The sequence below is a fragment of the Calliopsis andreniformis genome, chromosome 6 (assembly GCF_051401765.1).
Source record: "Calliopsis andreniformis isolate RMS-2024a chromosome 6, iyCalAndr_principal, whole genome shotgun sequence".
NCBI classification, from domain to species: domain Eukaryota; kingdom Metazoa; phylum Arthropoda; class Insecta; order Hymenoptera; family Andrenidae; genus Calliopsis; species Calliopsis andreniformis.
In genome coordinates this window covers 9111890-9136166 of record NC_135067.1, presented here as the reverse complement: position 1 = coordinate 9136166, position 24277 = coordinate 9111890, and the positions used below count along the sequence as shown (strand labels likewise).

At 31.4% G+C, this 24277-nt stretch overlaps 2 protein-coding genes across 8 annotated transcripts in view; one reads left to right on the top strand and one right to left on the bottom strand.

The window, feature by feature from the left end:
* LOC143181242 (very long chain fatty acid elongase 6-like) overlaps window positions 1-22258 on the bottom strand; it is a 26339-nt gene extending 4081 nt beyond the window's left edge. The window contains exons 1-2 of one of the 3 annotated variants that reach the window (XM_076381593.1): window positions 22051-22258; window positions 53-475 (exon numbers count right to left, since the gene is read on the bottom strand). In XM_076381593.1, the coding sequence (XP_076237708.1) occupies window positions 53-378 (326 nt within the window). In that variant the 5' untranslated portion in view covers window positions 379-475; window positions 22051-22258. Of the gene's footprint in view, window positions 1-52; window positions 476-10670; window positions 10749-19956; window positions 20099-22050 lie in introns of those variants that run through there. The other 2 variants (XM_076381594.1, XM_076381595.1) reach the window with 2 other exon arrangements.
* On the top strand, window positions 20157-24277 carry LOC143181243 (60S ribosome subunit biogenesis protein NIP7 homolog). 5 transcript variants are annotated; one of them, XM_076381601.1, is made up of 5 exons: window positions 20157-20175; window positions 23151-23220; window positions 23391-23616; window positions 23766-23906; window positions 24097-24277. In XM_076381601.1, exons 2-5 carry the CDS (start codon window positions 23165-23167, stop codon window positions 24214-24216), a joined length of 543 nt encoding a protein of 180 aa, XP_076237716.1. In that variant the 5' UTR covers window positions 20157-20175; window positions 23151-23164; the 3' UTR covers window positions 24217-24277. The 5 variants fall into 5 exon arrangements, with proteins under 5 accessions (XP_076237716.1, XP_076237715.1, XP_076237714.1 ...); XM_076381600.1 differs by lacking the exon at window positions 20157-20175 and adding an exon at window positions 22290-22558; XM_076381599.1 differs by lacking the exon at window positions 20157-20175 and adding an exon at window positions 22290-22581.

The window sequence follows — 24277 nt, the reverse complement described above, 5'->3', positions numbered from 1 at the left end:
TCCATTAATTAACAAATACAAATTGATTGTAAAGAAAGAAAAAAAAGATTACCTAGGTATACAAATACTATGGCGGAATCCATAATGCCTAAGCACATGGATCAATTCTGGCGCTGTTCTAGTAAATCCAATAATGGAGAATGTTGCAAGCAATGTGTTCCACAATGAAAGTATGCCTCTTAGCTCAAACTTTGGTCTATTTGACATGTAATGTTGCCCACCAAAAATTAGAATCATGTAAATGCCACAGTAGTAGAAACCATTTGTCCAGTTATTTTTCATCCATATTTTGGTATCCACATGACTGAAGGTTTCTTCAAAGTTGAAGACATATGAGTAGTTTGGTACAGTGACTTCCATATAATCCACTTTATTCATCTTGGACTATTTCTTTTTCTGTCTCCTTCCAGCAAGAGTCTGCCTTTCCCACGAAAAATTGTAGAACTTACTTTATTACAGTTCTGTGTTTAATGTACTGAAAATAAAAAGAAACAAGTTGTTAGAAAGTCGTATATGTTGGCACTTAACGTAATTACAAATTTAGGAAATACTCTTTAACGGTACTTTTGCGTAAGAAATAGAAATATTTATCACAATGAAATAACATATCATTATATTTAATAATGTTAAGAAACTCAATCTTCGTTGCATACATTCATTTTAACGCATAAATAGGAGTATAAAGCTCCATTCAACAGCATCAGTAAATTTTGAAATGACCTTCAATATAATCTTGAGTATCTTGACAAGCATTTACTTCGAATGAGATACACTTATATATTGCAATTTGATATAATTTGCTTAATTACATATTTTAAATGTTTGTGCAACATTTTTACCATAGCTTATTTTGCATGGAAAATATTTTTGTCCATATACTTTCAGTTGTTGAAGTTCAGTATCCCTTGATGTTATGTCATTCACTTTATCTTTTATCACAACACGTGGACGTTGATATTTTACAGTAAGACTATATTTTCATACCTTTTACTCCATATTGCTTTCAAAAGTAAGCCGATATAACAAACTTATGGCATTTAGTTTAATAAAAGAAACCTTAAAATATGTATTAAAAAAGTTCGAAATTTAGAATTTAGCAGATACTAATAAATTTGTAAAAACGAACAGAGCATTTTAAATTGAGGTAACTTTATGTATATTAAAATTTAAAAAAAAAGATAGAATCTAACGATAATATCAAACTATATATTTATAATATTTATCAAATATGTATAATACCTATAAAGTATTTAAAATGATGAATGAACAAAAACTGTGTTTCATTTAGCGTTCAACGGTGCAATGTCAGCGAATCTTACACATGAATAAAATTGCAAATATCTTTTGTGCGAATTCATTTGTGCTGCATTACTCTTGCAAGGCCATATTTTCTACTTCTCATATTTTTTTATCAAACAGAAGGCAATGATTCGAACTGCAAACTCTTTTGATTAATATCATAATAGAATTAATTATATCGTTTAATTTCATTGTTAAATACAAAGCTCCTTAAAAAGCTATAATAGCCAATCATAAACGAGAAATATGCCCGATAAGCAATATTTATGTATCTATATACATACATAATGTCTCATAAAAATTAGTTTATATTCATTAATCCAGTATTTAATTAGATTCCATTTTTTTAATTTTGTGTATGAAAATAAAAATTTGCAGAAATGTTTAGTTATATAGTATCACAAATTTTAACTGTCATGCTTTATTTTTACCGAATTTCATTCACAACTATATAAATTGTTAATCATAAACTAAACTATTAATAAAATTTCGAAAATATTTGAACCATTTGATTCTCCATGATAACTATTCACGAAATACTCTCGAAATATTCGCTATAAAAAGTTATGACTCAAAAAGAGCTTAGAAAATTTCGTTCGGGACGAATTTGTTCTTCTGAATCACTTCGAAAAATATTTCTGTGGTTGTAAAAGTCGAATATTTTTATTTAGATAATATTGACGTTCGAGCTTTTAAATATCAAATCCATACCTATTTATAGACTTCCATTTTATTATATTCTCGTTTCCTAAAAGAAAATATCCTTTAACTCACTTTTTTTTTTGAAAAAATATAGATTCTACGTCGTAAATTTCAACGAAGACATAAATTCAAACTTTTGCATAAAACGTGACCAATATCATTTTGTCTTGCAGCCATAGATTTATATAAGTAAATAAAAATGAAATTACGTAACTATAGCAATTTAAAAAATCGGTCCAAGTTCAAAGGAAATCGAAATAATTAATCTTTGATCTTCTTACATAAGCAATCCTTTATACATTGAATCGTCATGTGTTTCACTTCTTATGAAATACCTATTTCAAATAAAAATAAAAATAAAAATAAAAGAAGAATTTGCATATCTAATATGGTCAGGTGAAACACGATCTCCTAAAATAGACACGCAACTATTTGTGCTTCGATAATCAAAATCCCATGAACATAGAATGGAGTCGTATTAGTTCGACATGTTTGAAAATTCTTATTCATTATACAATTTTCACGTCCAATTGCATAAAACAATTTTGCGAAACTTATATTTTGCGAATTATTGCTCTGTGCTTGATTCTCAGAATGATCAAGAGAAAATGTTTGTCCATCTATTAGTGTGTAAAGGATTCATGAGATTATACTAAAGAAATATGTGACGTGCACTGTCGACCAACTGTCCACATGACAGTTTTGCTCAAGTAATGGAAACATAACACGCACTTCAGAGATGGAGTCGTACATTATGTTAAAATTGTGGAAAATCTTGTCATTAGGAAATGACAAGTCGAATGAACACTTGCACGATTCTAGATCTTGTTAAGTTTAGGGATTCATTTTCTCTTTCGCGAACTTAGGTCGTGCTGGAATTTTTAATTGGAGAGGCACGATCTCAAACGATCAATATTTTTATCTTGACTATAGCGGACACAGTAACTCACAGCTCTGTTTAGCATTTGCCTCTGATTTATCGAGACTCTAAATAAATAAATAATTACAGAAGCTGAAATTGAGAGAACGATAGAACTTTGAAAGGTATTTTGAAAGAATATTTTTAATTTTTGTAATTTTAGGAGGACTTCGTATTGAAATGTGAAATATATAAAAGGAAAAAATATTATAATATGGTAATTTGATATAAAATGGCATATTTAAAATAGGCTTTTTTTATGGCAGAATATTTTTAGAAGATCAACAGAGGTCATTTCCAATTTTGTAACAATTCTTAAGCAAAAAGTATTTTTATATTAATACATATATTTAGAAATATGGAGAACCAATACACATATTTGTTTCACGGCTCATCCTTTGTTATGGAATATAACAAAATAGAAATTTACATTTATCACTTATTTGTTCATATAGACTCCGCTCTAGAGTTTTTCTCAGAAGGAAAATTTAAATAATTATGATAATGTATCTAAAGATGATATTAAATTTTCATAATCAATAGGTTCCTTTAGAAATTTTTCATGAATAGCTTATCTTTTCTAGTTAACAGAATAAATAAAGCTGTTTTTAATTAATTATAGTAGTTTTACTTTTTCACTTTGTAGGTAATCTTTATTAGAAATAAATGTGGTTAATCATAACTATGCAAATTAAATATATAAAAATACAAAAAACATTATTTAGTTGTAAAGACTACTATCAATGTACTTTTTCTTACACCTTTATCAGTTTAAGGTTTTAAATTTTCATTCAGTTTTTTCAACTCTAAAATATATCTAAACGTTTCAGCACATTTGAATTTGCTTTTGAATTCGTAATTTTATTTTCAGTTCTGACTGAATTTAATGTTTGTAATGGAAGCAAAGAGAACGAGGTGATAGAACCGCGTGACCATTATTTTTTATAGACACTAATTATAGTGTACTATTCTTCATATTTCTTCTATTACGAATATTTGTTTTCCAATGAAATATTACTGAATCATATTTGTAAAAATAGTGCAAGTAAATAATAGATAAGTTTTAAAAACGTAGAAAGCCATTAAAAAAGAGTTCTGTAAGTTTCCATTTAGAAAGAAGAAAGAGCAGAAGAAAAAACATACGAGAAATCAGCAATCAACTTTCATCTAAATATTCCCTAGTTGATTCGTGTGTTCAAATTTACGTTACTGTTACGACACCCTCAAATAATTCATACGTTCTGGCTTATTTATTGATTATTTTCCTGTAACTGACAACTTGGAAACTTGGGAACGTTCCAACAGAAATCTAGACCCAAAGAACAGAACACTTTGTGGAACATAACTTAATGTAATCTTCTAAAAAAATATAAAATAAATTTTTGATAAAATAGTAGAAAAACGGTCAAAAATATGTATAATAAGATGAAACCATTCTACAGAAGTTAAAGTTCCATAAAATCGGTTACACTAGAATCAGCGAAACAAAATTAAAAAATGAATCTAATTAACTTCTTTCCTTTCCTTCGTTAAGCCTGCTTGCGTATATAATCAACAGTTCCACTTTTTCGTATTATAAAACAGAAAACATAAAATCAGTGAGCAATTTCAAACGCCAACTCGTGTATGTAATGGTAAAAACTTGTCAATTTGAATTCATTGAATTATCTGTACGCGTAGATAAGTCGGTCGCATGTTGCTAGAGCAACCAATGACAGGATTCGCGATAACTCGATAGAAATTGATAACAGCTTTTATTATGTCGAGAGACCTTTATATTAAGGGTGTTTACGTCGTTCGATAATTTTTCAGTTTTATCTAAAACTAATTACGGTATATATTTGCATGATCTGATCAATAAGCTAATAATTGAAGAGCTCATAACAAAATCAATCCTTGTTAAAATTTACAATTTTTTAAATAAGTACACATTCTAGTGGTCAGAAATGAAATTCATAACATAATGAAACCTATTTCATAAAAACGTAATAAATGAAGAAGTTACTTCTACATCGAAATTGAATGAGTAATTGATCAGCAATTATATCTCTTTCCATCATCAGTATTAATTTTAAATCACTAATGTCAGTATAAATGTACTGCAATCCTTTATAGATACGTAAATTTGTTTAACGCAAAAATGATTACTCCTTTTAACTCTGCAATTACTATTAGTGCCTATCTATAAGGCATATATGCTATAAAGTTTTTGCACATAGCGCATGTGAAGTAGTTTCCCAAAAGTTGTACAATTATTTTCAACACTTTTCTAATATATATACCTATTATTCATTTATGACATATCTTACCATTTTTCCAACATTTTATTTTACATTGAACGACTAAAATTCTATTTTTAAAGCGTGTCAACTTACTTTCGCGCCATAAAATTAGGATCGAAGCAAGGTTTTCCTTCCTAACTCACTAAACTGTCCTGTTGCAACACTTGTTTTATATAAACTTAAGATCAAGCTTGGCTTGTTACGTATAGGGCCGCTAGCTCTGTGTGTCTACTGTTTACATTTTGTTTTCCAGCAAGGTCATTTTTAGAAATCGTGTCAACTTACTTTCTGCGGCGACTGTACATCTGCCATACTCAAATATTTAGTCCATAAAATGATTTGAAATTCGATTTTCCTAGCTCGCGACGTACATATTTCTCACTTCATGTGCAGCCTATGTTAAATTAATGTCTCTGAAATCTACACATTTTTTATATGTATTAATTAACTACTTTTATATGCATTAATTAATTAGGTATTAATTAACTCCATAGAATACAACTAAAAAATTAATAACACATGTTAAAAAGAATACAATTTTTCAAAAATTTTAAAATTCATAAAAAGTAGTGTCAATAGAATTCGCTTACGCTTATAAGAAATATATGCATTAGATTGTGTTATCCACGTATCAGTTCACAGTGGAACTGCCAGCACATAAGGTATTATTATTAATTATAATTGCAGTTATACCACGAATAAGGTGTTTCCGTCTTCATGAACTTTAAATATTTGGCAAGCGAAAAGTCTTTCAAAAGAGACACGAATTACGTAACGAACAGTCTATTATTGATTCGAAAAATGAAGGACAGGAAGAGGAGACGGTAGGGATGGAAGTGGTCATTCTGTAGAGACACTATTTCCATAAACCTTATTCTATGTGTAATCGTTATACCTTCCAAGAACTCTGCAAAACCCTTTTGCAGAGGTATCAAATTATAAAGCATTCTCATGTATAGACCCTTATCGTTCCAAGTAATCCTTATCGTCCTTTAGAATTCAAATATAAAGTTCTAGGAATCAAAATCCAACTATCCAATTATTTACATTTATTAGGTAATTCAGCACATAACAAGACTTCGAAAGATTTGAAAATTTAAAAATTTGGAAGTTCAGGAATAAAATAGTTGAGAAACTGAAAATTTAGAGATATTTAAAAGTTTTGGAAGCTTCCAATATTTGAAAGCTCAAAATTTGAAAAATTCAAAATTTATATGAAACAAAAAATCGAAACTGATTATAAAGATAAATTAGGAATCCTTTACAATTCTACTTAATTTTAAGCTCAATATTTTCCTTCTTTACAAGAAAATGACTTCTGTAATGGGACTTTATTCAAGCTTCCAGATAGATGCATGTGTATTTCCTTAAAATGTGAGAATCCTATTGAGCTGTTATTGGTTTCTTTTTCAATGTATGCAGAATGTTGCAGAAATATTGAATAAGTTTTTTCGATGCGTGTATCAAATTATCATTCTGAATAAAAGATATGTAGGAATAATAAGTACGTTCACGGAAAACAATGGATATACAATAGTACACTAGCAAGCAATAATTATAATATTTAAGCATATTCTTCTTGTCTTTGATTTCGCGATCCTATACAAAATTGATATGTACTGTACAAAATTGGAAACCTCAAACTCATTTGTACAACTTTAATTGTCTGCAATAAAATTTTCCATTGTATTTAAAATTGAAAGTATCAAGGCACAGCTGTTGATACGCAAAGAATTCTTTCAACTGAACTTCACTTTTTGATTGTGACTAATGCTTGGTCGTCAATGATGCTTGCACACAATTTTTTGTTAATAGCAAAATATAAATATATGAAACCTATAATTCAATTCTGGATTACTTTATATGGCGAAGGTTCTTTATAATGCGTTGTGGCTTGCATTACTGCGCGTTACTTGCAACATTACGTTTTGTTTAATGCAATGTATTTTAATAAGTTGTATGTAATTGACCCAATTGCGTAGAAAGTGGGTGTCCATTGTGCTATTCGATATAGTGATTAAAAAAAACTGCGCGACGTGGATTAATTTTGTACTTCTCAAAATCTTAAAACATTAAAGCATTTATAAATTGACGATTAAGTAATTACGATTTATTTAACTACAATTTATGTTTGAGATATTTAAAATAATGAAAGGATCATACAGTCGATTTTGAAAAATCTACACCATTAAATATTTGTATAAGGGAGAGTGAGAGTGCCACACAGTACCATTCTAAGTATTTTACTGTGACACAGGAAACTCTCAATAAAAATGAAATTATGAAAAACTGATTTGTGATATAAGTGGAAATTCATAAAACACAGAAAATTCATAAAAGTCATAACTTGCAGTAACATGAAAAACTGTCATACAATAGCAATCGATTCTTTAGATAATAGTGTTAGTAAAGAGGCACTTAAATGTTATAATAGAAGGCTTTCATTCATAAATTTATGTTTACAAACATCACAAATGAAATGATTAATGTTTTTTTGATCAGTGCATTTGACAAGTATTTAACTTTCGATCTTCGTCAATGACTCTTGCAAATTATATATTCATTGACTTCTGCATTACAGTTCTCTCGTTGTTAATTTAACTCAAAATTAATTTAAAGCTAATCTAAAAACCTTAGTTGCGTTGAAAAAATGTTTTGTCAGTACCAATTGACAGGCACACGAAAATTCTGAATGTGTTATGTACAATTATTATTGTAATATAAGACTAATTACTTTACTTTTTATTTGGTTACATCTAACAGAATAAAGATAGTGGAAGAAACGTAGTGAAAAAAATTGATTACCTGAAAAATCACAGGTCAACTTTAATAACGATCTACGTACTGAGTATCAACGTACATGTTCACTCGAGAACGCCAATAAAAATGAAGTGAGAAGTATGGTCTGTAGTATGTATACTATATTTATCCGCTTGTGTATATACAGTGTCTTTCTTAGGCCTACTATTCAACTAGGAAGTTCAGAAATCCCACCACCGCGTAAAATAGTCGAACTTCAACCCCTCACGCTCAAGAAAAAGTTGTAATGTGACCTCGATACGAACATATTTCAAAAGACTGAATTTATATACTTGATACAAACTGGCTTAAGGATACGAACTAAGTCATCATCAATTATGTATGATAAAGTTCGTATGCCTAAGAACGCAATGATAGTGAAAGCACATCCGGTCTTCGACTGGCAACAGAAGCATGTAACTATGTAGGTATTACGTACGAAGTTCAGCCTTGAGAAGGCAATTAATTTTTCACGTGTCCACGGTTTATCATTGACAAAATTTTACGAAATCTATGTTACCAATAATATACAGGATAGTCTACTTAAATATCTCTTTCAATTATAATGACACAAGGAATACTTTATGTGCAATTTGAATGGTATCGAGGGATCAATATACTACGAAGAACACTTTTCTTGCTATGTCATTTTATTTGGAATTTTCAAGATAACGTTCAAATTGCATATAATACTTCAAGAATGAAATGACTTTTTAGTTAGATTAAATTTTGTGTATGAAAATTGGAATTTGCACAAAAATTCGCAGCCTAATCATCACAAAATTTAAAGGGTGATTCTAGATATAAAAGTGAGACGAAAATTAAGAATAATAATAATAAGAATAAAAATTATGATTGATTCCACTTTTTAATTGAGTCAGTGAGTTGAAGAAGTCCAAGTTCAAAAACCAAATTTTGAGATATTCTATGTGTTTTACATATTGAGTCTATTGTTTTCCATATGACTTAGGGGGGTGTTCCAGTTCATAGGTTCGAAAATTCGATTCTTTTTACATTTTTCACTTCTTTGATGTTTAAAGAATAACTTTAAGAATAGTTGAAAGAAAATTTCACAAATTCTAAAAAGTGCCAAAGTTACAGGCTTTCAAGTGGCAGCTGCCACAGGGGCTCAAATATACTTTCATTCTAGAATTCTAGATATAGTTTTGAGATTATCTAAAAACGACTAATTTTTGATTTATACTGTTCTTCGATTTATCGATTCAATTACAAGCGTTTGAAAATAGGTGAAATCCATTTAAAGCTCGGCAAATCGGATGGCAATATTATCTGTGTGAACCTCGGTGGCAGGGGTCAAGCCACGAGGAACAGTGATTATCATAGCCCCTGTCCGGGTCAAGTGTCGTAGAATCTCACCGCAACTGTGTAAGTCCCGACACAAACGACTGATGCGATTTCATTGTGATTTCATTGTGATTTCATTGCGATTTCGCTCTGATGACGTCATTCGATTATCGACGGTAGTCTCTTACGACAGTGGCTATGCTTATGATTAACAAATGAAGACTTGTATAAACGCAATTCCGATAGTCTTGAATTCGTAGAGTAAAGGAAGATATAGAAGGAAACATTGACAATGTTTCCTTGAGGAAAAATTTTGCAAGGCTAATAGGCGGTTCGTCGACAGTTTCAGCTTTGTCTCAGTAAATAAGCACAAGGCGATTCTGCCAAAAAACTGCCAAATTGCTTTTGCTTATCGTTTACAGGCTAGATTTATTAAAGTGGAATTTATTTTATGCAGGAATGTCAGCAGGAAGAACATGGACTTTTTCAAAGATTCACAAGACTACTCGAATCAGTATGTTTATACTATACACCTGCCAGTGCTGTATTTTGCAAATTGCAAAAAAAAAGTGAAATGAGGAAATGTTCTCTCTACACCTTTCTTTGCTCTAAGCTTGATTCTTGGTTCATTTCCACATTTAGAATCAACCTTTAAACTCTTGAACACCCTGTATACTACTTATAGGCAGAAATTAAAGGTAGTTTCATTTTTATCAGTTATTACTATAATTAAACAAACCAAATACAAAAGTGCTTATTATTTTTGAGTATTATGAACTCTCATATATACATTCATAATAAATTACATAATAAATTTTTCGTATTATGAAATGTATTAAATATTTTGTTTTGCGCCATATTGGAATATATGTTCAACAAATAATTATTATATATATATAATTCACGTGACAAAGCGAAAGCTCGGTGAAAATAGTGTTTTAATATTCTTAAATGAGTTTGCATATGTTTCAGCGAACAACGTAGATATAATTATGCGGGGCAAGCTAAAAATAGAAAAGTTTAAACATTCAAAGGGATTAAGGAATGATTAAATGAAGCACTAACCATATATTGAATAACAAATATTCACTGCAAGCTGAATAATATATGTATGTGACGTATTTTATTCAGAATGAATTGATGAACGTGTGAAAAGAGCATGTTAAGTACAGTGTATAGACATGTAGTAAATTAGAATGTGAAAACAAAAAGAAATGTGATTTTGCGAAGTTAAAACTAACTACGTAAATCGTTACGTAAATCCTTTTCACGCTAAAACAACTTTTTTAATGTAAATATGATAATTTAATACAGCCACGATTGATTATAAAATAGGTGCACAGCTCGGGTTAAGTCTCATTTACCATGTTTGTCATTAAAGCACGAGTACTGTAGCTATTCTTTTCCATTTTGTAGTGGATATTCGATTCATTTTCAACGTGTAGGGTTAATGTTCGATCGATAATATTCTCACTTGGAACTTGACGGCTTGTCCTGGGCTAAATAGATAGATTAGATTTAATATTTTCATTTAGGTATATGATATAAGGTGTAATGTACAATTAAAATACATCAATCAATGCAAATCGATATAAATCAACGTGAAATGATTATAAAAATGCTTCATTTTTATTTTTAGATAATCTATACATAAGCTACACCATGAATAATGTAATTTACCTATACCAACCCTTAGCGGTCGGAAGTATTGGAAATAAACTAAATGTGCTGTAAATATCCAGGCCTTCGACCCGTAATGGTTAAAATAAGAAACCATGCCTACAATATCTTCAGAGTATAAAAACGTTATCTTTTTTGTTAGTTAATTTACTGTTATCAGCAATATTAAATAAAAAAAATTTTTTAAATTTGAAGAATAAAACAGTGAAGCAAGTTATTTAAAAAAAATATATTTTCATCGTTGTATCATAGTGTTTACTACTAATTGTTTATTAAATGTTAAAACATCTTTATACCACCATCCTATTTTAGTCAACCTTCCCCTATATATATTAATGTGAATAATATGTGTATTAAATATTTTAAGGGGTGAAAGAAGAGTAAATATTCTAAGGGGTGATAGGAGAGTTCAACAGGAACACTAAGTATTCTATGTCATAATGTTCAATCTATCTCCATTTTAAAAAATAGTAAAAGTGCAGAATTCAGACGCGAGTCGCTAAAGTGAAAACTAACGAGAACGAGTTTCCTGTATGTCGATATGTCCTCTACGCTCCTAAGTGATTCCATGTCGCAAGCTTGTATCGAGACAGTACTGTAATACGATTTGGGGTCGTAGAGTAGCTTCTGCATATCGCTGAGACAAATACATTAAAATAGGTTGTCGACCTGAACTTTTCAGTCGTTCGATAAAGTGTATGTATGTTTTGGAAAGCTCTTAAGGTTCTTAAAGACAGTGCTTCTGTGACTGTGGTGAACAGGTCAGATTATCGCTGGGTCAGGGATTTTAACCTAGTACCAGCACAGATTAGCTAAGTTCATTTCCACAACTTTGTAGATATTAAATCCTTATAGGTTTCGTAAAGATTAAATTGTAACAGGTACAACAAAATGTATTCGACGATTTTTTATTTATTCTTAATATATGCAAATATGCATTAATAAATGGTATTTTAACTCTGTTCTGTTTGTTAAATCTTTATTAAACTTCAAACTTCGTTTATCTTTCCTAAACGTTTTTTAAACCTTTGCTACTTGAAAACTTTGATAAGACGAAACCTTCATAACCCGAAGTTTTTATTTCTCCTCTTGAACTCTGAAGTTATACAACATCGACCTACTTTCAAAATAAGTGTTGCAATATTTTTTAATCCAATATCGTACAATAAATTTTACTCTTCTTAATTTAGAAAACCGCTCCACATATTTTACTGACAGTGTACATGCAGATGAATAAATAGCCCTATCGCTGAGCAGCCTCCATTCACATAAAAAAGTAAATTTGGAACACAGAAAATTGAAGAGCTCATAAAAGCAGTATTTATCGAATTTCACGAGTTTCTAATAAGAGCACACTTTAGTAACCATTCTATTCCATTAAAAATACAATGTGTACTATGATGAATATTTTGTTAATGAAAATATTAATCAATTGAACAAGAATCGAGCCGTTTGATAAGTCAAAATGATAAACTCGACTTTTTGAATCTTTAAAATTTTAGTACCAAAGTACTTGATTGATGCTCAGCTTTTTATATTTAAAATAAATATATGTAAATATTTTTGTTCTATGGAGTTAATCGATTTGGCAAATGAGCGGCTCAAATTAAAGATGCTGCAGTATTTTTACATTCCTAGAAAAAGTAAAAAACTGACAAAAATCATTTCTGTCGTAAATTCTACAATATTAATAATTCATTAAAAAAATAATAATTCGATGTCGTAATTTGACTTCCAGAAAATCGAGACTGAATTTTGGGCAGGTACAAATGCACCGAGGTACATTACACGAGGTTAAGGGGAGCACTCTTAATTAAATCGCACTCTTCCTGCAGTAGGCGAGAAGCGTTCCCCTTGCCTCTTAACTCTCAAGCACTTTAACGCTGCACTTCGGTGCACTCGTACTCGGTCAAAGTTCAAACCCAATTTTCTCGAAAACGAAGGGAGTTGGAAGAAAATTTCACCCCATATTTTCGACTTGTTTCCACGCGTAGAACCGCGAGTATATTAATTCCACCTGCACCATGCATTACGATTGCGGGATATCGTGCAAATATTCGCCCAGGATAATGTCTGAACGGAACTGTGCCGGAAATGCTCGGCGTTAGAATGGACAGTATAAATTGGCCTTTAGAGTTACGCGGGATATCCCCACCAGTTTTCTTCCCTGACCCAACCTCTCACCCCGCGCAACAAGCAACCAGAGAATCACGCTATTCTCCCGAGAACCGATAAATTCGTTATCAGAGTGAGTTATCTCTTAATAAAAATTGTCGTTCGATATTTTTACATTTTTTAAGGAGACATTTTTATGAAGGCTGATAATAATCGTCTGCAGACGAGTATTCGAGTAATAAATAATAATATTAATCTTTTGCTTTTCGACTGTAATTAATGCTTTATTATTAATAAATACGTTAACTGCCGAGATAATTTGTAGTTATCTGGGTTTCCCTAAAATGGCGTGACAGTTAATTTGTTAATTATGTCAGGTGATGCATTCGAAGCAATTAGTGATTTGAGGTCATAGACACAAAATGATTGAATTATTATTAGTTATTCATTAATGTGTTTATTGTTATATCAGCAACTCCTTGAACTACGATTTCCTTTCGTAATTTTATTACCTTCGCTGGTGATTTGAAACAGAAGTTTGTGAAAAATTCTCGTCGCGCGTTATCGCGTAATCGACAGCGAGATATTGTAAAAAACGCACGAGTCTGACACGGTTATAGGTCAAGGGGTTAAAGGGGAGTTCCCACTTGGAGGCGTCAATTTTAAGTGATTTTTAAAATAAAGAATTATTGTATAATTACAGAGCAAAAGTTTTGAAATTTTTCTTACATATTTAATTATTTTTCAAGATGACACAGTGTAATAATTGTTATGCAATTATCTTTATTATTACTCAGATTATTGTAAGTTTCCTGTAGTGTATCATTCTGAATAGCTGTCATGATATCTCAAGAACAGATTAATAAATCTTTAACAAATTTTATTATACGCATATTAAATAGATATTCTTTATCATATAAACTGAAATTATGCCAACATCTACAATAGTCTTTTTTAACATCTAAAGAAGTCAAAAATTTTATAATTATACTTTAAACAAAATTTTCTTTGTTTTATTTTAACTCACAGTCGGCAGTGACTGATCCATAGACTAAAATTGTTTTTTTAATTTTTTATTTCAGGAGAATACAATGACGCAAATCATGTGCAGGAAATAATAATACAAAAACAAATACAAAATATCGCTCTAAAAACGACAGAGAAGCCCCCTATTTGAATTCATAATAATAATCACTTTCTTATGCACTGCTGAATCATTTGTATCGGGTGAACTCGATTGGAACTTGAAATGTATAATTTTATCGACCGAAAACAAAAAACATTGCATATCTTGCTATAAGCCAGTGAAAACAAAAATATGAAATATATATCTCCGTTCCTCGAGCAGGAAACCAGAAATTATCATTATTTGCACATGTTTCTATTATGTTTACAAACATTAATTTGTTTCTGTTGATATGTGTATCTTGTAGTTAATTCAATCGTTAAGTGATATTATTTTTATAATTGCTATATCAATACCGTAACGTTGGAATAGAAAGAAAGTAGGTCGATTATTCAGAATTATGATTGGAAGTCGTTTAACTTTCTAGAGACCGCTGTTATAAAATCTATGTAAAAATAGAACTGTTTTGGAAGACTAAATATAAAAACTAGTTAGGAAATAACTAAGAACAATTAATTAAGAACTCATTTTATAAGAATGATATAAGTATTGCTGCGAGAAATTATCTATGAATCTACGTATTGTTAACGAAGATTGATTTGCATAGGTACAATAATTACACTGTTTCTTACTTCTATATAATGGAATAAATCGATATAATTGTTTATTATTATTTATATTACATTTAATAAGATAACCTGTCGTATTTTGAATTTAGAAAATTATTCCGAACTTTTAAGTGGTTTCTTACTACAAAAAAACTGGAATGATTGATTGCTTTTTTAATGTTTTCTATATAGCAAAAAGAAGGATCATTAATGCCATATATACGTGTGTGTATACTGAATTATATAACATTGTAAATAACGTGCACTGATAACCAAATATTAGTTTTTTATGCTTAATATAAACCGCTTTTCCAATTACCAAAGATTACTAGTATTAATGAAAAAAAGGAATAAAATGTAATTATCAATTTACAAGCAGTTTAAGTTATAGTGGAGTTGAAATAATTTCCAAGTAGTATTTTATAATTGCCTTACACATACGAGGATAATGCAAGAATAATTTCTTTTACTACTTTTTCTACAGTATCAATTGACGCAAACGGAAAAATTTGCCCTTCTTTATGTAAGTTTCCCAGAAACCACGTTGGTCCACTTCCCCAAATAAAAACAGAGAAAGTAAATTTATGATGTAAACTGTAGTGTTCCGCATTCTTTGAAGTTCGTAATCAAAATCATACCTTCATTGTTTTACACCTTGACTAATGTGCATATTATTTGTATATATCTACTACTACTCGTAAGTTTAGAAATACTTTGTAAGTTGAAGGCAATATGAGATAATTCAAACAAATTTAAGTAACTGCAAAAATAATTGCATTTAAATGGAAAACAACGATAATGACAGTTAAACACGTCAACTTCAAATGTAAATGAATTTCATTATATACTGTTTATGTATACAATGTATGTAATATCAGTATACAAAATTGCCCAGTGAAGAATAACATAAAATAATGAACAAAAACAACTTTATTTAAAGTTATAATTATTGTGCATGCTCTGGAAGAATTTCCAATCAATATGGTGTTGCAAACAAAGCATTAACTCTTTCAGGTAAAATGGCACAGCTGTGGCGTCACTTTAATTTGAAAATTGTTTTATTATTGTTGTTTCAAAAGAATAGCACTGATCGATACGACAGAATTATTAAATTTAATTTTTTCTCTGTACTTGAAACAATTAAATTCACGTACACGTAGACTTCCATAAAATTTATAGCGTGTACTTGGACCCACTCTAGGTATCAAACTACTTGTTACTTATTGCTCATTAACCTTTATCGGTACTATCGGGGTCGTTGCAGCCCCACTTTGCATTAGAAACACTTTAATATTTGTTAACCCCCTGAGTACTATGGACACATGTACATATTCAGATCAGATGTTTAATAAATCGAAATACAGAATATCTGCACTATTATTTCCACTGCTTTCTAGTCAATTTATGAATTATACTTTCGTAAAGTCATAAATCATATTTATGTTAAACAAAAACTGAAAACAAATTAATTAATTTTACTTTGTTTGTAATAAATATCATAACATAAGATTTAACACTGTATTTTCTCGTTTTATAAATAAACTATGAAAATAATTAAAAACTGCAAAAAATGGACCGTTCATTTATTATCTTCAGTTATACATATTTTTATTATAGTTTTATTTTTATTGTAGGAACATTAAATCCTCTCCTTAATATAACACAAAAGTTTTCTTTTGTATCGTAGAGTTTAATAAGATTATGTTGGCTCTGTAATAAAGTCAATGAAACACACCCCACATAATACATTAAATTACATCTCATTAGAAGCAATTTACAGTTGCTAACGAAACGATACTTAATGAAAGTTTATATAAAATTATTGAATGAACGCGTCCAAGTGCACGGCATGCGTTTACATAAATTTGTATGATGACGATGAAATTAATTATTATTGAATAAAATCTTTTTAGACTTCTGAACTGAGCACTGAAATCATTTCTCATTTACTGGCATACGGAAATTTTTCTTAATTATCAAGATCAGAATTTATGAAACATATGCAAAGCAGTGTTTTATCAGACAGACTTAATTGGATCACCTTTCAAAGAAACAGTATCTTCTTTTAATGAAAAAAGGATTCCTTAAAGAGATAACTAGTTTTAATTAAAATTTTTACAAAATTTATTATCGCAATCAAAGCTACCGAAACATTTTCAAACATAAAAAATCGTACTCAAGAAACATTATCAGAACTCGTATCTTTCAAATTTATTTATTTCAGACATCGCCCTTCATTTCATTGAATATAAATATAGGTTGCAAACGAGATAACAAATATGCTTGAAATTAAATTTTATCTAAAAGTATTCTAAACTTCTGTATTTATTCGTAAAGGCAAAAATGTTTGTATGATAGACGTACGATAAGCAAGAATTTATGCAGACCCTTCTGTGCATGTAAAAAGTAAGAACAAGTTTCCTAATCATAAATTATTTCACTACGTAATTCCCATTTAACAAAAAGCTTGAATGTTGTTGGCTGTGAATAATTCTTAAAACGATAATGCGTCATTGAAAATTTTTTTATTGAAACATCTTACACCCTACAAGCTAAGATGACGCACAATGTGTTTAGTATGAAACTTTTTAAAAAGATAAATGTACGGGTCGGCGAGCATCGAAAAAGAAGGTCCTTCGTAATATATCATGTCAACAGAACAAAATTCTTCGGAAACGAAACTTATTCAAAAAAAAATCTATTTTCTACTTACGTCACTTAACCAGACATGATAATTAATCAAAAAAACTTTACGACATATAAACTTTTTCCGCCATTTAAGTTATTTCAATTTTAAACGTCTTTTATTATGTCTACATGGCACCACATGATAATTTTGAAACATAAGTAACTTAATCTTTTTTTCTAGAAAATAAAAAAAGGACATTGATTGGTGCGTACGAAAATATAAGCAGCAATTGAATAGAATGAGTTGCATTTTTCAAACATCTATGCACAAAAAGACACGTGAAACTAATACCAAAGTACGCTGTTCGGAACGTAATTTTATCACAGAATAATTTTGTAGTTTTTATTTCTGTTTATAGCTTCGATGCTAATTTCAATCAATTTTCGTGTAGTATATTTTGAAAAATCCACGTTTTTGAAAATTCATGTCTAATAAGACTATATTCTCAAATATTTCAATTCGTTTCTGTATTTTCCTAGCTAATATGTTCCTCCTCTACATTAATGATAGAAAATATAAAGGTTAGAAATCGAAGTTACATTAATGACTGAAAACTTTTGCCAGTCATAAAATAATAATCACTATAAGTAAATTTATTTTAGCGGAAATCGAGTTCGAATTTTGCCCAACTATGAATGCGCCAAAGTTTATCTTTAGATGTCGCGGGGTACAAAGGGGCGAGGGGAATACCTACTCGTGGTCAGACCAGGATTCTGCCTATGGCAAGCGAGACGCGTTCCCCTTGCCCCTCCATATTCTCCCAGCGTCTGAAGCTGTACTTCAATACGCTCATATTCGAACAAAACTGCAATTCAATTTTCTCCAGAATGAAACAAATTCCAAGAACAAAATCCCATGATTCCATATTTTCGACTCGTTTGAAGTCGTTTGAATCATCCATTCTAGGACATTCTGTATATAACCTAAAATATCGCAGGCACAAATTACTTTAAATTATTAATCAATGGAAACTTTATTCAATTTTACTATTTAAAATGCACAGTATCGTATTTTACGATCTTTGAATGCGTCTATCGAGTAAATACGATTTAAAATATGAAAAATTGGGTAAAATGTAAAAAAGTGGGAACGACGTCGTAGTAATATTCAAGAATAATGTAATAGATGACTATTAATTAATCGAAGAAAGTGTGTTTGTTACTAAGGTTACGGTTGATGGTCAAGGGGAATTACGCAATTTTATACGAAAATATTTGGGCAGTCGCGCACGTGTCACAGCGGCAGATCACGCCACACGCGAAAAGCATATGGCGGCCGGTTGGGCACGAAAAATCGATGCGTGCGCAGATCAGCTCATTGTTTGACAATGTAACGGATAAGGCATAGTTCAGTAAAGAAGTAACCTTTGCTTCTATAAATCGCAAACGAAAACAAGTAAAATCTCTTATCATTGTGCCATACTTGACCGACAAGAAAATTAAAAAAAAAGTACTAGAAACAAATTAAACTGGCTCTAATTATTTTTATCTCGAAGATCTTGCGATATCATGATAAAAAATATCGCTAATATTAAAGGAAAAATTCTACAATAAAAGTAGGCTACAAATCTTGCGTAAACATAATTAAGAAAGTTTTTACTTTTCTACACGTGTAATTTTCTATAAATGCAGCAAATTACTTATCTTTCTCCCAATTACTTTCCACTGCGTATACCTATCTCAAAAATAAATTACATTGACAGTTATCGTGTGAAATATACTTTTGACACTGGCACGTATAACGGTACAACGGACTTTGTACTAATCAGACGTTTTCTGCCGAGTACCTTCGAGAGTAGGATTGCTTCATTTTACGCGACTCATTATTGCTGTTTTGTAACCATGTTAATAACTTCTAATAGTCCTGTAGACGCGACAAAATCACGTAACTTTAAGACTAGTGCTTAGAGGTGTCTACCCGAGTTAAAAACGTTAGTTAAGTTATCTTAATTGACTCAAAATACTTCAACAAAAACTATCTACATACAAAAACACGAAATATTGTGAACATAACTTAACTAAATCATAACTTATCTAACGTTACAATTTCTCTCTCATTATCAATTAAAACCGTCGTCTTTTCTCTAGCAGCGTATAGCACGATAGACGTTAACACAAACATTATTTGCATTGCAAAAGTGTCTTAAACGATGAACCGTAAAAATAAATTAAGTCAGAGTAATTTAATGCACCTTCTTAGCTATTCGTTATAGCTACTTAAATGAATATTTCGTTAAGAAAGCAACTCTAATGAAAAATGAGCCGCTCGAACTTTAATTACAGACACGAAGATAGCGGATCCCAAGGTTCGGAACATCTTCAGAATTCCACGAATTTTCCCAAGCGAGGACCACGTGGTAGACACGTGGTTAACGCGGCGACAATTACCCACGTTCGTACTCGTGCATAATACAATTTTTAATAGCAGTTTACCTTGAATAATTAATAGGTCCTGAATTCGAATTCCATCGAGCAGCGCACTCTGCGTGTGGCGTGATGCGCGCACGTCAAACTTACACATGCGCGTGCCGAAAGATATCGCGCGATACGACTTTCTCTATGATCGAGTGACTTCTTTTATCTGCGCCCCAGGCGCGGAAAGAGCCGAGTGGGGCAGAAGGAATAACCCGACAAGGAAAAGGAGAAAAAACGGTAAATAAGGACGTTATTAGCGGGCCAAAGATTCCCGATGCACTCGAATGTTATTCAATTCCATTTTTTCCTTATTTCGATGGAACGAGTTCCGTAACCGAGAGTATCCCAAATAACGAACCGTCCCGTTCCCAGACAGGACGAATCACGTGATGCCCGAACGCCGCCGCTGGACCAATCCCCGCGCTCCGTTCGCTTTAGATAATTCGACCAGCAGACAATCCCGATCGTATTGCATTCTTTCGCGTGGCTTTTCTTTTCCCGAGATTCCGAGACAGTCTTAACTTCTTGTTTAATCGAGATTCTATTAACAGCAGAGTTTAGAGGGTTATTTAAAGGAGATAGTACGTGTTATTAATTTATATCGAACTCTTTGTACACATATGGTTAACCATGCACTCGTTTCGTAGAGAAGTCTATGGCAAGAAGTAATGTATGATAATGAATTCCGCGAAAAAACGATGTTGATGAATGTATGACGTCATTGTGATTCTTTTCAGTTTGAAAGGAAATATTCGACGCGCAGAATGAAGCGTAGTGACGCGGGAAATAAATATTTTGAGTCGCGAAAGTTGCAAAAAACGGGAATCACTCGACCCGATAGAACCCTAACCGAACCTTCGTTAATATACAACTGAAAAAAATTCGTCTTCTTTCAATGTACATACAAGAAAGTAGGCGATTATGGATTATAATCGATCGCGTGTCACACAGCAGATAGTAAACGGTTTGTTAATTCGTAGGATAAACATCGTTACGTATCTAGCAGATTTTGGACAGTTTATCTCTAGCACGTGTTCGAGCATGTATATAACATGTGTTTGTAAGTAAAAGAAACGAAGATAAAAGTTTTAGCTCGCGTGATGGAGAATCCTAAGCGATAAAATTCACGGGTTTATCAAGTCGTAGAATTCCTTAATGTATCTGTATCGAAAGACGAGCACTTCTAGATGTGAAGATTGAAGGAAAATAGTAACAGAATTTCATGCTAGCGAAAATCGAATTAGGGAGAATCAGAGCATTGCTATCGTTTCGAGAGCAAAAGTTGTTCATTTCTATTTCGTTCGTGCGTTGTTACTTGTTTTATAATCTTGATTATTCGCGAATCAGCGAGACTATTTGAAACCGCGCGCCTAACCCTACACAAATGTGACTGAAAAAGTAGCAATTTAGAATTATAAAAAAAAGACAATTTCAAGGAGATTTAATACAATGATTTCTAACAATCCAATTTTTAAACCTGCTTTATAGAAAAGAAATATTCTATATTAAAAGTTAGGTGAAAGAAAAGTGTAACTAAAAACACTGTCGCCTTAAAATTACCTAAACAGAAGGTCCAATAATAACTCAAGAATAAAATAGAACGTAAACCACAACCAAATTCACAAAAATGAAAATACAAATCATTTCCAATTAGATTAAAGTCGATAAACACCGAAGTCGATCAAAATCACTTCAACTCTCATTAATCCGTACAAGAGAAAATATACAAGAAGAATCGAGCAATTAATAGCAGAATAAAGTATTAAATAGAAAAACCCGCAAAGTGAGACATCAAGTATCAAATATTGTACCTTTCTCGGAAATGGCAACCGCGTACGAGTAAAATTTCGGAAAGATGCAGGACCAAGAACACCTGAAAGGGGACTGAAGAATGTAGAAAATTCGTTCATTAAGCGGTTAATAGGTAATAGTTGGTGGGCGCAAACTTTCACGACCGACTTCGACTCGTGCTCGATGTAAAATCAGGAACCGAATGGTTTCCTCGACGTTTGAAGCGGCGAAGTGACATAAATTCGTCGCGGAGACGAGGGGTTCCCGGTGTCGGGAGTACGAAAGTTTCGAAAAAGGTGAAAATCAAGAGGAAATACATACCTCAAAGTGGGCCGAGGATGAGGTGGTTGAGAACAAGTCGATCGAGAAGACACAAGGTGGATCACTGGGGACCGTTGTTTTACTTCGTTTGTGCACACGGAAAGACAGAGACTCGCACTAACAAGCGGGCAGTCGCGGCTGCCTGCTTTAAGTAGGCATATTCGTTGAATACGGTGGAACGAGGCAGACTCTCAGTGGTAATCGTTTTCCCGCACGCCGCCGGCCCAGCAAAATGCAAATGGTAGAACACCGCAAGGCGCCATCTTTAGTTAGAAGACACGCAAGCGCCTATCATAGTGCCCTCGCGTAGTTGCTGATGAAACGTAGCCTGGTGAAAATTTCGAGAGCCTTTAGGGACACGCGGCTCAATTGATTCGCTCCACCCTAGGCGGCAGGAACAAAGGAAGAGGATCCCTTTCTCTTACTTGGGCGAAGCTCACGCGATGCGCGAGAAAGATGCGCGTGGGATTAGTGCTCCGTCGACCGCTCGATGACGCGCATCGAAGAGGTTACGACAAATGCACATGATTGGTAGTAGTAGTGGTGCTTTTTCGGATTATGCTTGCGTCTTTTACCATTTTTATTAGTTAGGTTTGTAGCGTTTGGACTTCTGACTAGATGTCAGGTCGTTCGTCGTGTTAATGCTAATGTTAATCATTCTTGCTTATTTGATTTATTATAGTTAAAAACACTGTTCGGATGCTGTATAAAATAAAAAACAAATTTATCCATTGAATCATTTCTCATTTAATGTATAAAAATTAATGTGAAATGCTTGATTTCAAATTTAACAAAAGAATAGTTACGTTTCGAAGAACTTATGAAAAGAGGATTTGTTTTCCCACCTTTTAACTTTACGTGTATTGGTTAGCACGTGGAAGCTGGTGGAAGCATGTTTATATCCTAACCTCCTTCAATGCCTTTTAAAATATAAAAACTTGAAGCTTATTGTAGAAATGATTAAAAATTAATACAGCATTTGCAAATAATACAAATAAATTATAGAATTATAGCGTTTTGAATAGGTGTAACTTTGACGTAATATTCTACATTGGATTCACAGTTTCATATGCATCAAAGTTTGTTTATATTGTCAATAGGATCGTAAGGCAAAATGAAACGTTTAACTGAAGAAAAAACGAAGCTTGTTTTAGAAAAATTGACGAAGTAGTAAGTAACTTCCTATAATTAACAATGTTTACTGAGTTTAAAATAATTCTTTTACCTAATATTTTACCTAATCCTTTACTTTAAAATTAGCTTGATATATTTTCATTTTTATTGATAAAATAGGATAGTAACTATGTTATAACATGTTTTATACAAAATTCATTTTTTAGTATTGGAGACAATGTGAAATTATTGATAGACCGTCCAGATGGTATTTACTGCTTCAGAGAAAAGAAAGGCAGAGTCTATTACATTTCAGAAAAAATATTACCGTTGGCAAGTATGGTAAATCCAGATAGATTAGTAAGTTGTGGAACATGTTTTGGGAAATTTACAAAATCAGGAAAATTCAGATTACACATTACTGCTCTATATCATCTAGCTCCATATGCACAGGTAATTATTTAAAAATGGAATAGCTTATAATTTTGATGGCTTTCACTTGTAATGATAGAGCTTAAAAAGGCAAAGATTTAAGGTAACCAAAAATAAATCGAATTATATAGTTGTTAAATTTGTTTTAACATTTTAATAAATTTTTCCAGCATAAAATTTGGCTGAAACCATCTGCTGAGCAACAGTTTTTATATGGACACCATGTTAGTAAATCTGGCTTAAATCGAATTACAGAAAATACACCACAGTATCAAGGAGTTATTGTTTTTTCTACAAATGACATACCATTGGTAATTGTATTGTAATTTTATAATTACCCCTTTCAAACACTGTCATACAACAAAAACATATGATTAACAACACTGTCTACTCAGTTTTAAAACTAATTATTAATCAGTTTAATTAGTGATGTAAAATTACAGAAATAAATATGGAAATCTAGTGCTGATATTTTTTACATTATTGCAATTCTTGTTTCAGGGTTTTGGTGTTACAGCAAAAAGTACCATAGATTGTAAGTATGCAGATCCACTGGCAACAGTATGTTTTCATCAAGCTGATATAGGAGAATATATTCGTTCAGAAGATTCTTTAATTTAATCGTTTTAATGATATTTTTATGAAATTTATCGATAACTTAAATAAATGATCGTTCGTTGTA